This window comes from Podarcis melisellensis (assembly GCF_964234715.1).
Source record: "Podarcis melisellensis genome assembly, chromosome: 8".
In the NCBI taxonomy this organism is placed as follows: Eukaryota; Metazoa; Chordata; class Lepidosauria; order Squamata; family Lacertidae; genus Podarcis; species Podarcis melisellensis.
Window position 1 is genome coordinate 13172641 of NC_138540.1, and position 11363 is coordinate 13184003.

Below are 11363 nucleotides of genomic sequence, written 5' to 3' on the forward strand. Positions count from 1 at the left end.
ATTCACCATTAAACTACAATCCAATATTTCCAATGCAGAATTTATTGCCATTCTATTATATTTCCTCTGTGCTTGTGTCCTCCTGGTCTTGTGACTCCGGCTCTAAATTGCAAGGCAAAACCATGGGAGATGGGCACGTGTGTGGAGTCTGCCAGCCTCACGTCCCTGATTAGATGATGAAATAAATAAATAAAGGTCTTATGTAGATAATAAAGGTTCATAAATGTACCAAGCAAACACATACATAGATCTATAGGCCACATGTCAGAAGCTGCACAGGAGAGCAGTCAGGGAGCCATTTTGACTCCCGGGCTGACCAGGTGTTTTCTCTGCAAGGTCAAATGTCTCCCCATTGCCTTTTCCTTCACAAATCCTGTCTTAAGGGTATGTCTGTGTATGAATAGGGTGAGCCTGTGACTTAGCTCAGGAACTAAGTACTTATCATTACAAGACTGGCCAGGTTCCCCAGGGTACCAATCCAGTAAACATTAACAGGTAACTTGTCAGACAGGAAGTAAACAACCCACTCAGATTTCTGCTGTAGACCACCCTTTCTGTGATGTAGGGATGATGTATCTGGGAGGTGGTCTTGGACTCCAAGGTGGGCAATTTAAAATGTCTATATAAGGACCGGACAAACCTTGGTTCGGGGTCCTCCTTTCCTGCCTGTGAGGGGAGCACCTTGTTGCAGCAGTTCAATAAAGATCAGGCTTACTAGCTGCTTTGCTTCTCAATATTCTTTGGTTGGCCTCTTGTTGTTTTCTCCCACCAATAGGGAACCTGCAAAGGACTCTATAAAGGCTCTTGTGTCCCCCCTAAGGGAATAAGGGCAGATTTTTCGTTTATTACAATGACATCCTCATCTCCATAGATGACTCCATCGTCCTTATTACAGGATGTTGGGTACCCCTTGAGCATCGTTGGTCATTTGTCACAGATGCTAACTCTCCTGAGCCAGGGAAAGGCTTGGGATGAGGTGTGTATGGTCCACGCTCGCCAGTAACCCTTATCCTTTTGCGATGGTTTCGTTTTACTGGACGGAGCCTCCGGCCACGCCGCTCTTGCCTTTGCAAAGTTGGGTCCGAGATGCGCGTTGGCCCCCTAGAGGCGCGTCATCTGATGCAAATACGCCCCGGCGGGGATTCCCCTCCCGACGAGAGGAATTGATGGCGATGGGCGGGTCGTTTCTCGGAACTGGGAGTCTGGATTAGGATCGCTTTCGTTTTCCCCCTGCTGCCTGGCGGTGGAGCGGGGCGGAGATCAGACTTGCTCTCGGAGGCGCCGTGAGGCTCTTGCGCTCGTTCCAGACCAGGTAAGCCTCGGAAGGGATGGGGGGTGAGAGATGCGCATCCAGGAGAGTGGATCTTTCTTTTCACAGATAACATATGTATTTAAGAATTATCAATGTTATACATCATGGGATTCCCTGAATCCCCGGGCTTCCCCCGCCCCCCATGGCTTCCAATATATATCTTTTTTTCTTACTACTGCATCTAATTGTATTTATCCAACTTTGTTTATATCCACTTTTAACCTTAAAAAATTACATTAAAAGTCCTGATAACGTCTTTAAGTGTTTGCAGTGATCTTTACCTTTGAAAGAGAGCTCTACCTCTCCTTCAAATCAGAACCAGTGAAGGTCCTGTGTGAGTGCCTGGAGGTGGTTGGAGGATGGACGGTGGCTAATGGATTGAGGTTGAATCCTGACAAGACAGAAGTACTGTTTGGGGGGACAGGGGGCGGGCTGGTGTGTAGGACTCCCTGGTCCTGAATGGGGTAACTGTGCCCCTGAAGGACCAGGTGCGCAGCCTGGGAGTCATTGTGGACTCAAAGCTGTCCATGACCTAATTCTGTGTCCAGGGCAGCTGTCTACCCGCTCCATCTGGTACGCAGGCTGAGACCCTACCTGCCCACAGACTGTCTTGCCAGAGTGGTGCATGCTCTAGTTATCTCCCGCTTGGACTACTGCAATGCAATGTGGGGCTACCTTTGAAGGTGACCTGGAAACTACAATTAATCCGGAATGCAGCAGCTAGACTGGTGACTGGGAGCGGCTGCTGAGACCATATAACACCGGTCTTGAAAGATCTACATTGGCTCCCAGTATGTTTCCGAGCACAATTCAAAGTGTTGGTGCTGACCCTTAAAGCCCTAAGTGGCCTTCGCCCAGTATACCTGAAGGAGCGTCTCCATCTCCATCATTCTGCCTGGATGCTGAGGTCCAGCGCTGAGGGACTTCTGGCAGTTCCCTCATTGGAGAAGCAAAGCTGTAGCCAGGCAGAGGGCCTTCTCGGTAGTGGCACCCGCCCTGTGGAACGCCCTCCCAGCAGATGTCAAAGAGATAAACAACTACCTGACATTCAGAAGACATCTTAAGGCAGCCCTGTTCAGGGAAGTTTTTAATGTGTGATATCTTAGTGTATTTTTGGTCTTTGTAGAAGCCTCCCAGAGTGGCTGGGGTACAAATAATAAATAATAATGATGATGATGATGATTTTAAGGTATTCTATAAACTTTTCCATTCCTTAAATTTCTTATCATTTTGGTGTCTGATCTTCCCGGTCAATTTTGCCATTTTGGCATAGTCCATCATCTTGATTATCCATTCTTCTTTGTTTGGAGTTTTCTCTTATTTCCACCCCTGGGCAAAAAGCATCTTTGCAGCTGTCGCATACATAGAGTCTTTCCAGGTCCTTTGGTATTTCTTCAAAGGGTGGGTCTTTACAATGGGGCAGGATCTGGGAAGGGCAGCCGACAGGAGTCCATTTGCACTTGGGCTCTCAGATAGAACTCTGCACATGCTCAAAGTGTCTATCTTCACAAAGAGGCAGGTTCTGTGGAACGACACCCCTGTAAGGTAGACTAGTATGTGTGAAGATCAAACACACACACAAGCCTTAAAAAAAAAATGTATTGACCCTGACAGGGGTGCAATGTGGGGGGAGGGGCAGGTAAGCCCTGCCCTGCATAATCAGTCACATGATTCAATACCTCAAGGACCGCCTCTTTCCATATACCCAGACCATGAGATCATCTTCTGAGGCCTCCTCCTGGAGAGGTCAGAGGGTGGCAACACAAGAACAGGGCCTTCTCTGCAGTGGCTCCCCGTCTGTGAAATGCTCTCCCCAGGGAAGTTCGCCAGACGCCTTCATTATAAACCTTTAGGAGCCAGGCAAAAATGTTCCTTTTTAACCAGGCTTTGGTTGACCTGATCAACATCCCATACCCTTTTAAAATGTGGCTCTTTTTAAGAAGGTATTATTGGGATATTGCTTTTATTTTTAATTTATATACTGTGATCTTTTTATGAGACCTCCGGGAATAGGGCGGTATATATAAGTGAAACTCGAAAAATTAGAATATCGTGGAAAAGTTCATTTATTTCAGTAATTCAACTTAAAAGGTGAAACTAATATATGAGATAGACTCATGACATGCAAAGCGAGATATGTCAAGCCTTTATTTGTTATAATTGTGATGATGAGTCTATCTCATATATACGTTTCACCTTTTAAGTTGAAATACTGAAAAAAATGATCTTTTCCACGATATTCTAATTTTTCGAGTTTCACCTGTAGATTCAATAAATAATGATGATGAACGGATGCACACCATTTGAATTGCATCAACATTTTTTTGGGGGGGACTCCCTCAAACATTCTATGGGGCAGTGAAGCCCCCTCAACCCCTAGAAGTTGGCTCCTAGTATGGACACTGAGCCAGAGAGATTTGTGCTAGCTGCTCACTATTCAGCTGGGAGGTCAGTTTCTCCAAGTGAATCAGGAACAGAAGACACAAGTCTTCATGGCATGGCTTTCCACTTCCTGCACCCATCTCGGGGAGAGGGTCAAGAATCAGTGGGTAGCATGGCTGGGAAATGCTAACCTAGATGGATCAATAGGGGTCTGACTAGGTAGAAAGCAGCTGACCTGAAGCACTTAACGCTGCAACATTTTGTTGCAGTACCCTGCTTGTCCTTGCCTATGGCCCACTCACAGATCTTGTATGTTTGCTCCTTCCCCTTGCTCCCCTCTCTCGTGGTTCATCTCTTCAGGCGGCTGAGACCTCATTGATGGCAGCGAACATGGAAAATTTGCCCGAACACCTTCTGTTGGATATCTTGTCTCTGGTTCCAGCAAGAGACCTCATTTGCAATTGCCGGCTGGTCTGCTCTCAGTGGCGGGACTTGGTAGACCTGCCAGTTCTCTGGAAGCGCAAGTTCCAGGAAAGGGACCACGACTCTTCTCCAAAGCCATTGGCTTTCTACATTTTCTCCCACCTAGAGAAGAACTTAATCAAGAACCCTGATGGTCAAGGTATGTCCCCGTTTATCTGGGGGAATAAAACGCTCCTGGACAGAAATCTGAATTATAAAGCCTTTAGGAACATAGGAAGCTGTCGTACACTGAGTCCCAATATTGGTTCATCTAGCACAGTAATGTCTACACTCGGGCTGGGCGATATAACGTCCAAAACTCGTTTGAAGTTTACATGATGATAATTTTTTCATAATATTTGAGCTGGTAATATATCACGAATCACAGTGTGTGTGAGGGCTAGGCGATATCCGGTTTTCAACATTGGGATAACTCACCAGCTAAACACTGCAATGTTATCAGCAGCTAAACCTGACAATATCACCAGTTAAACATTGCAATCTACCACAATGTCTGAAAGAAGGATGGAACTATATACAGAGGCAAACAGGACAATGTCCTGGCAACTGCTACTACTCATGGGTCTAAAACAGATAAATAACAATATTATCAATCATCTCACACACTGTTTCATCCGCAGGCAAGCCAAAATGCATCCCAACAGGACTACATCCCAGTGTGGTGTAGTGGTTAAGAGTGATAGTCTCGTAATCTGGGGAACCGGGTTCGCTTCCCCGCTCCTCCACATGCAGCTGTTGGGTGACCTTGGGCTAGTCACACTTCTCTGAAGTCTCTCAGCCTCACTCATCTCACAGAGTGTTTGTTTTGGGGAAGGAAGGGAAAGGAGAATGTTAGCTGTTTGAGACTCCTTAGGGTAGTGATAAAGCGGGATATCAAATCCAAGCTCTTCTTTTTTGGCTTTGGGCTTGGCTACCAAATGGTGGTATTCAGGACAATCCAAAATGCGGCGGTGAGTCATAGTGAATACAAATAATCTGGAACTGCCAGACCGCCAGCAGGCCTGCTAGGAGGCAGAAGAGGCAGCAGTGGCAGAAAACCTTGCCATGACTGTGGTATCTATATATCTATCTGTCTGTCTGTCTGTCTATCTATCTACACACACACACACACACACACACACACACACACACACACAGTACCATATGTATATAAATAATTGCATATTCTACTTAATCATGCAAACCAAGGGTGATAATTTAACTACCGTCATTTCTGGACTGCCTGTTTTTTGCCTCTTTATCCTGATAATTTGCCCCACGTTTAAGGATACTGGCTATTTATTGAGAAAATTCATTTGTGGGGAGATTTTATGGCATTGCGTCAAGAAGTCTGATTTGTTGAGATGCAGGTTGCTTGCCACCATCGCAAAACCAGCCTAAATCTGAGACCCTGAACTTGCCATTATGCAATTGAGTCCTTCTTGGAAACAGGGACAGTCTGAAAGTGGCCTAAGTCATTCTTGTTTTCTTTCTAACCCATGGTCTGCTTCCATGCACTCAAAGCCTCTCCCTTCATTTTCTGTCTCCCCGTCACACACACTGCGTCAGATGGCCTGGACTCCTGGGAAATCCAGACACCTGCCAAGGGCCACTGGGAAACTGAGGAACTGTCCATAGAAGACTCAAAAAACGTCAGTACAACGCTCAGCCCTTATAAAATGGGCTATTTTGGGGAGAATGATGAAGATGAAGATGCTCCTGTTCAGCTCTACAAATGCTTTGCTGCACGTAACGGGTGAGGAACCTATCATTGTCCAAACTCAAATGCACTTAAAGATGAGGAAAGGGAGTTTTCATTTGCCCTGGTGCGGGTTCTTGTGCCTCACACTGTATTCTGCATAAGGAGAGCCCCCCCACCCAATAAATATAACCCATTAAAATGCAATGGTCATAAAAAGGTGAAGCAAATTGCATCACCAAATCCTATCAAATGAGCTATTCTTTTTTGTTGTGGTGGGGAGTGTTGAGAGCCAGGCCCCCAGTGGCTTTCCCTTAAAAAGGTTGCTAGCAGACCATAATTCCTTGCCTCTGCATAGGAGGGGGCAAACTTTCTTTCCAGGGAGCTGGAGGTGGCCCACGATAGCCAGTTGCTGAGTCTTTTGGAACATGTGGTCCAAATACTGTGGGTAAAAGGTAAAGGTCAAGGACCCCTGGACGGTTAAGTCCAGTCAAAGGTGACTATGGGGTTGCAAAGCTTATCTGGCTTTCAGGCCGAGGGAGCCAGCGTTTGTCCACAGACATATTTCTGGGTCATGTGGCCAGCAGGACTAGACCGCTTCTGACGCAACAAAAAACCGTGACTGAAGCCAGAGTGCACGGAAATGCCATTTACCTTCCTGCCGGAGTGTTACCTATTTATCTACTTGCACTGCCGTGCTTTTGAACTGCTAGGTTGGCAGGAGCTGGGACAGAGCAATGGGACCTCACCCTGTCATGGGGATTCGAACCGCCAGCCTTCTGAGCCAAGAGGCTCAGTGATTTACACCATAGACCCACCTGCATCCCCCAATGCTGTAGGATAGTGATGGTGATGTGGGGGTAGTGATGGTGTTCCTTAATGTCTCAGGCCCTGCAGCAAGTCTCAGCTCATCACCTTGAAGGACGAGGGCTACTGGGATGAACTGATGGATGAAGCCAGACCCATGATTGAGGTGAAGGACTGGTGAGTGCCAAGTGTCCTGTCCCGGCTGGGGCTCAGGGAGGGTGGACACCCCAAACCAAGTTCTCGGCATCTGTGAGATCCCAAGGATAGATGTGGTCCGTGAGTTGGAGGCAGAGGGGAAGGTCTGCTTGGACCTAGGCTTCAGCCCCAGGGGCAGTTGTCTAGAGGAATGAAGGCTGCCATTGGCTATCACTTCCATGGCGGCACAGAGAGGGCAGTGGTTCTCAAGGGTTTCAGTCAGGGCGCATTCCCAGTCTTAGCTGGATTGAACAAGAGACCTTCTGTATGCATAGCAAATGCTCCAACCACTGAGCTACTGCCAATTAGGGATTGCAGTTTGTCTCCGCTTATTTAGAGTGGCACCCAGTCCAAATGAGTTACCACATGTGTTCATCAGGAAGGCACTGGAACCCATCTTTTAGTTTTATTTTAAATGTTAATGAGACACTTCCTGATATTGAGTCTCTTCACTTCCCTGACCAAAGATACCCAGAAATATAAAAATGCTGGTACCAAGATCCAGTCCTTTTTTACTGCCAACACTAAGGCTGAGGTTCAAAGAAGAACCAGAGAACTAAAAAACACCTGGTGGATAAAAAAAGCTCAAGAGATCCAGCACTTAGCTGACACTCATGATGCACAGAGTTTCTTTAAAGCCACAAAGAACATCTATGGGCATATGCTCAGCAGACAGTATCACACATCTAAAAGATAAAGAAGCCATTGCACTGCGCTGGACTGGAAAGAACATTACCAACATCTCCTTAACTGCAACTCCCCTGTAGCTGCTGAGGTCCTCTCACAAATTCCGCATAAACAAGTTAGAGATGAGCTTGCAGTATCTCCAAATCTGGGAGAGTTGTGTACAGCTATTAACCAAATGAAAAACAACAAAGCCAGTGGACCTTATGGGATACCTGCCGAAATCTTCAAAGTGGGTGGAATTGAACTTGCACAACAACTCCACAAGCTCATCGAAAAAAATCTTCAGTATGCTGATGACAACGTAGTGTGTGCACGCTCAGAGGATGACCTCAAAACCATGCTAAATATCTTTGCAAAAGCTTATCACTCAACATCCAAAAAGCTTATCACTCAACATCCAAAATCCAAAGTGCTGCACCAGCAAGTACCAAATAACCCCTCTGCAGCGCCACAAATCCAACTCAGTGGTGTAATGTTGGAAAATGTTGATCACTACCTAGGCAAGTTATCTTTCCACAAGGGCCAACATTAATGCCGAAATCCAGCATCGCCTGAGCTCTGCAAGTGCGGATTTCTTCCGATTGCAGTGCAGAGTGTTTAAGGACTGGGACATTTGCAGAGAAACCAAAATGCTTGTTTTACAAAGCTATTGTACTACCAACCTTACTATATGCTTGTGAAACATGGACCACTTATAAATGCCATCTCCAACCGCTCAAAAGATTCCATCAACGGTGCCTCTGAAAAATTTTACACATCATTTGGGAAGACAGGTGAACTAATATCAGTGTACTGGAAGAAGCAAATATCACCATTGTTGAAGCAATGATTCTTCAACATCAGCTTCGTTGGACTGGTCATGTTGTGCGGATGCCTGATGATCGTCTTCCAAAGCAACTACTCTATTCTGAACTTAAAAATGGAAAGTGTAATGTTGGTGGTCAACAAAAGAGGTTTAAAGACTGTCTCAAGGCAAGTCTAAAAAAATGTAGTATAAACACCGATAACTGGGAAACACTGGCCTGCGAGCGCTCCAGTTGGAGAACAGCGTTTACCAAAGATGTCATGGGCTTTGAAGACACTCGAACTCAGGACACAAGGGAGAAACGTGCTAAGAGGAAGGCACGCTTGGCAAACCCTCGTCGTGATCAACTCCTGCCCGAAAACCTCTGTCCCCACTGTGGAAAGATGTGTGGATCCAGAATTGGCCGCCACAGTCATTTACAGACTCATTGTTAAAACCATGTTTAAGGAAGACAATCTTACTTGGCTGCAAGTGATGGCCAAAGAAGAAGAAGAAGATATCCCTAAACATGTGAATCTAACGGGAGAAGAAACTAAAAAAATGTAGCTTCTTCTCTAGCATGGTGAATAGTCAGCTGTGTAATATGAAGTAATACATGTTCTTTGTACTTTTGTCCATTTACTGTATTTATTTTCCCCCATTTGAAGTATAACATGGTGATTTTATTGAGTCAAAATGAGAGTACCCCTAAACATTTTTTAGGAAAAAAAGCACTGCCAAGATCTCTCTCAATCACCATGTTGTAGTGACAGAAACAGTGGCGGTTGACATGCCAGCTGGATCTCAATTTATCCCAGGCTCATATGATTTCTCTCTCTTCCTCCCCCCCCCCTACCAAAAACAGCTATTCAAGTTGGTTTGATGCACACTATAAACTGACCGTGAAGCTGTTGTCTGCAGACTCTGAAGTCCTTAAAGAACATCAATATGAAGGATCTTGTGTGTTAACGTGGTGTCCGGTGAGCCAAGCCTGAGTAGAAAATGCAAGCTTTGTTAAATTAGTGGAGGGTTGTCTATGAGGGTGAAAGGGGTCCCACCAACCTCTGTCGGCTACGACGTGCAGGCTTTCTTGTGTAAATATTTCATAAACGAGATATACCACTAGGTTATCGAAAACCTTAAAGTGTCTTACTGACAAGCAGCTCAGCTGGTTTACTACCTGCGAGCTTCCTCCCCTTGCTTAACATCAGGCAAGAGGAGAATGGGACAAAACTAGACTTTGTTGACTGCCTCTGCCTCTCCTTGGCTCTGGCTCCCCCTACAGTTGACTTCTCCACTTCTGCCCCTCCAGACACAGCTGTGGGGGGAGAAGTTCCATCCTGGAAGGGGTAGTTTCCTCTCTGCAACCTCCCCCAGACCCAGCAGCCTCCTCCCTTTCTCTCTCCTCTCCAGGTTTCACACACTATTTACGACTACCCTCAAGGTGTCCGTCATATCCTCTTTGAACACAAAGCGCAAGGCCTAAGTGAAGACAGGGAGTCATCCTGGCGTGGGATGAAGGTGTTGCAAAGCAGCATCACACTTCACCCACCAGCAGTGGCAGAAGAAGTGGATGACGATTACTATGACTACCACTACATGGATTACTCCGATTCATCGGAGTATTTCAGCAGTGACGAATTGCCTTATGAGTTTTTTTACAGAGAGTCCAGTTATGATTCATGGTACGACGACAACTGGTAACAATGATGACAGCTCCTCTTCTTAGGACCATCATCCCTTCTCTCATCTGCGCTAAATTTTGCACCCAGTTGTAGCTTCAATTTTGCCTTCTCATTGCTTCTCTCACCCTGTATCTTTTGCAGATGCTCTGTTTCTACATATCTGTGATCTAGAAGCATGTCTGAATATGAAAACAAGGCAAGAGATGGGTGTGGCGTTTGCCTCCTAGGATGGGACATAAGGAAAGAGTTAAATGAGTGTGATGTGTTTGGCCAGTGGGAATGCAAGGGGAGGAGTAAAAGTTACGAGTGGGAGGTTTTGAAAGTCAGTTGAGTTTGGGGAGTTGGAGAAGGAAGAGGAAGGAATAGGCAGTGGGTTGGTTGAGTTGCATTGTGAGAGAGTGAGAGCAATTGTTAGGTGGAGTCAGATAGCTGGAATAATCAGTTTGAAGTTGTTAGAACCGTATAGGACAGCAAAGGAACTAAGATTAATAAACTGACAAGAAAAAACAACTGAAACTATACGCTTGTTCCTGCATTTAAAAATAAACTTGATTATTTGTTAATGTTAACAACTGTCTGGACTGTGTCCCCGGGAGAAACAGGGTGGTGGCAGCAAAGTAAGCAATCACAGTGGTGGCACAGGGATCAATAGACTTGTCAGACGTCCGGGGGCCCTGTGTGATCGCCACAGTGGGCTGGCTAGGAGGCTGGTGAAAACTTGCTCTCTATTTTTTATTTTTTAAGTGAGATGGTTTTGGGATAGCAAGGGGTCCTCTTCTCCCACCCCCATTGGATAGGGCACGTCCAACCTGAACTTCTTTTCTGCAGATCATGGCATCAGTGACACTGGCATAGATGGATCTAAAAAGAGACCCCCTATTTTAAACCCTGTGTGTTGAACCAAAGGTGAACAGTTCCAGAAACTCTGCTAATGCCATCTTAATTGGGAAACACTGACCTGCGAGCGCTCCACTTGGAAATCAGCCTTTACCAAAAGTGTCATGGGCTTTGAAGACACTCGAACTCGGGACGCAAGGGCGAAATGTGACCTGGATTCAGGAACTAATTAACCATCAAAAAGGAATGGCCAGGCTGCCCGGGTAATCCAGTCAGTGACCATTAATAGGTTTCCTGCAAGACAGGATTCTGCTGTAGACCGCCCCTTCTGTGATGTATGTATGATGTATTGCAGGGTGGCCTTAAGCTTACAGGGTGGGCAATTTCAAAAAGTCTATATAAGGGTTTGCACACCATTGTTCTGGGTTCCTCCTCCCTCCTGCGTGTGGTGAGTGGGGACCCTGTTGCAACAGTTGAATAAAGATCAGGCTTACTAGCTGCTTTGCTTCTCAA

The 11363-nt window shown here is 45.9% G+C and overlaps 1 protein-coding gene across 1 annotated transcript; it reads left to right on the plus strand.

Moving 5' to 3' along the window:
* The first annotated feature begins 744 nt into the window (after positions 1-744).
* LOC309376899 (F-box only protein 44-like) lies at positions 745-11363 on the plus strand. The gene is made up of 6 exons (XM_081923825.1): positions 745-1312; positions 4055-4316; positions 5726-5912; positions 6744-6839; positions 9194-9308; positions 9742-11363. Exons 2-6 carry the CDS (start codon positions 4073-4075, stop codon positions 10030-10032), a joined length of 933 nt encoding a protein of 310 aa, XP_081779951.1. The 5' UTR covers positions 745-1312; positions 4055-4072; the 3' UTR covers positions 10033-11363.

What these genes read in the sequence shown, in the direction of transcription:
- LOC309376899 (XM_081923825.1), top strand. Translation starts at nt 4,073, where the DNA reads ATGGCAGCGAACATGGAAAATTTGCCCGAACACCTTCTGTTGGATATC. An exon ending in TGCTTTGCTGCACGTAACGG is followed by an intron (nt 5,913 to 6,743) that starts GTGAGGAACCTA and finishes TTAATGTCTCAG; the next exon opens with GCCCTGCAGCAAGTCTCAGC. An exon ending in ATGATTGAGGTGAAGGACTG is followed by an intron (nt 6,840 to 9,193) that starts GTGAGTGCCAAG and finishes TACCAAAAACAG; the next exon opens with CTATTCAAGTTGGTTTGATG.